This window comes from Austrofundulus limnaeus, unplaced genomic scaffold (genome assembly GCF_001266775.1).
Source record: "Austrofundulus limnaeus strain Quisiro unplaced genomic scaffold, Austrofundulus_limnaeus-1.0 Scaffold492, whole genome shotgun sequence".
Lineage (NCBI taxonomy): Eukaryota > Metazoa > Chordata > Actinopteri > Cyprinodontiformes > Rivulidae > Austrofundulus > Austrofundulus limnaeus.
Window position 1 is genome coordinate 465,036 of NW_013952894.1, and position 2,265 is coordinate 467,300.

General features: G+C 36.6%; 1 protein-coding gene across 1 annotated transcript in view; it reads right to left on the reverse strand.

Annotated features, from left to right (window-relative positions):
- LOC106530128 (adenylate cyclase type 5) overlaps positions 1-2,265 on the reverse strand; it is a gene marked incomplete at its 5' end in the record, with an annotated part of 71,204 nt that overhangs the window by 14,306 nt on the left and 54,633 nt on the right. Inside the window, 1 exon segment of the mRNA XM_014025704.1 lies at positions 775-872. Coding sequence (XP_013881158.1) covers positions 775-872 — 98 coding nt within the window.

The window sequence follows — 2,265 nt, forward strand, 5'->3', positions numbered from 1 at the left end:
TATGATAATTCTGTACTGTGGAGATCATTAAGAGTCGTTGTTGGGTGAAAAAATCTTTCGCTAACACTGTGTTGACCGCGAACTGGAAATGATGGGAGTGGCACCAAGTGCTGGACTGGATGTCCGTGGCATATAGACTATTGACTCATAAAATTTAYCTGCAGAGAAACTACATTCCTGCAAAGAGTTATCACTCTCTGGGAAAGAAACCTTTGTATTTCTGTAATGGTCACTCTTATTTATGTGTTTTTTTTTCCAAACCAAGATAGATTTCAGTGTACTGATTCTGTCACAGCAGCCCCTCTCTAACAGGAAGCTGAGGTTCCTGCAGAAGTTGACGTTGAGCAACAAACTACAGAATAAAATGAGGAGCAGCCACTGGTCCAAAACAAGACAAGTCACAGCTATTACAGCCACATTATAGTTACTTTTAAGTTGTTTGGTCCAAGTAAAATAATTAGAGGTTGACTTAATGTTTCTCATTGGATTTCTGTGACTACAGATAAAAGATACCTGAACAAAATTATGAACCAATGAAGCTTTTTGTCAGTTAAAAAGGTTATAAACATTTATAGTCACCAAAGTTTTCTCCTGTTTTTATTTACCATTTTTGCCACACATTCATTTCTCCRTGCATAAATAAATATTATGTGAAAAAAAATACTAATTTGACCATAGTTTATCCTGAATAAATTATGTGTAACTGGAGGGCCAAAGAAAATCACTTGAAGATTTTTAATTAGTGCTGGATGATGTTTGAAAGTGCCGACTCACGGTGGGACGATGACGATCTGGATGAAGCAGATGAAGAGAAAGACGAGGGAGGCACAGGCCACGTAGGCTCCAAACCTGGTGTCCACCTGTTTGGAGTACTGCAAGAGACCAGCACGGGTCAGAAACCTGACATCAAACTGTCTGCACATCCTCTTCCTCTGAGAGAYATTAAAGAAAAATTATAAACAAAACAAACAAATGTAAACAAATAAAGGCTGATAAATATGTCTTAAGGCTGACTTGACTAATTCTTGAATTTATAGTGTTTTAAAAAATATCTGGATTAAAAATATCTGCACTGGATGTATGATGAAACTTGTACAGAATTAAAGAAAACAAAGTGAGAGTTCAGACGTTCTGAAGTAGAGGTCTGTTAAATACTTACAAACAATATCTTACCTGTTGCAGGTAGCTTCAACTATCTCAACATGGACAGAGTTTAATTCTGACCACACTAAGATAATGGATAGTCAGACTATCACTTTGGTCTGGGATAACTTGGACTATCATATTCCAAGTTATCCCAGACCAAAGTGAGTCACTGCTGTCCTAAAACCTGTCCAATATCAAAGAAATACAAGGTGGTTCCTGCAGACTTCCTCGTATAAACATTTACACTTTACAAGAATATTCTGGCCAAAACATTAAACCATGTAGTAACCATATAATTAATATGATATTACCATATAATGCAAAACCAATGGCAATGTAAAGATTTATTAAATGTAAACTCTGGTTTTGTCCTCCCTCACTCAAACAAGCTGTTTGCTCTTTGGCCCAGTTAGCAGTGGTGGGCACCAGCCCGCTAAAGCTCAAATCCACTAATTGCGGATCTAAATATTTCATTTGCACTTTAGCGGTCTTACTAATTTTTATAATTCATAAGCAGATTTGTGCTTTCTAAAATTCAAATGCAGTACCACTAATAACTAACTATCTACCAGTCATCATTATGTTGAACAGCAGAAGGTATGACTGTCAATGAATCACAACACATGTGATCTATCCAACAGCACCCCTCCCAGATAAACACTCTTATTGTGAAGGTATACATCCTGCTGACTGTTGCTTTGGGTCACGGTTCTGATTTCCCACAATGCTTTGTGTCTGCTTACATAGCAGGAAGGCAACAGCAAAAACAGTTAATGTTTGTAATTCATTCTAAAATTTTGTATGTATTGATTTATTTTACTTTACAATCGAAGCTCCTTTTAAAAAAAAATAAAGTTTAAACGCTGGAGCTCAATACTTGATGTAATTGGTCGAAGCAACGGGGTTAGAGACTCAGAAATGATTTAAAGATGTTATACTGATGAAGACTGACATCTAGTGGTCAACTGGAGCAACTACATGGAAAACTTTAAAATCCAAGCTCTTATTTTGAAGGGAAGATAGTTTCCTCTCCCCCATGCTTTTCCATCACAAATCAAATCCGTCACGTACCCAGAATGCATCGCTTTAGTTTACCAATAAACAGTTTTAAAATTACTT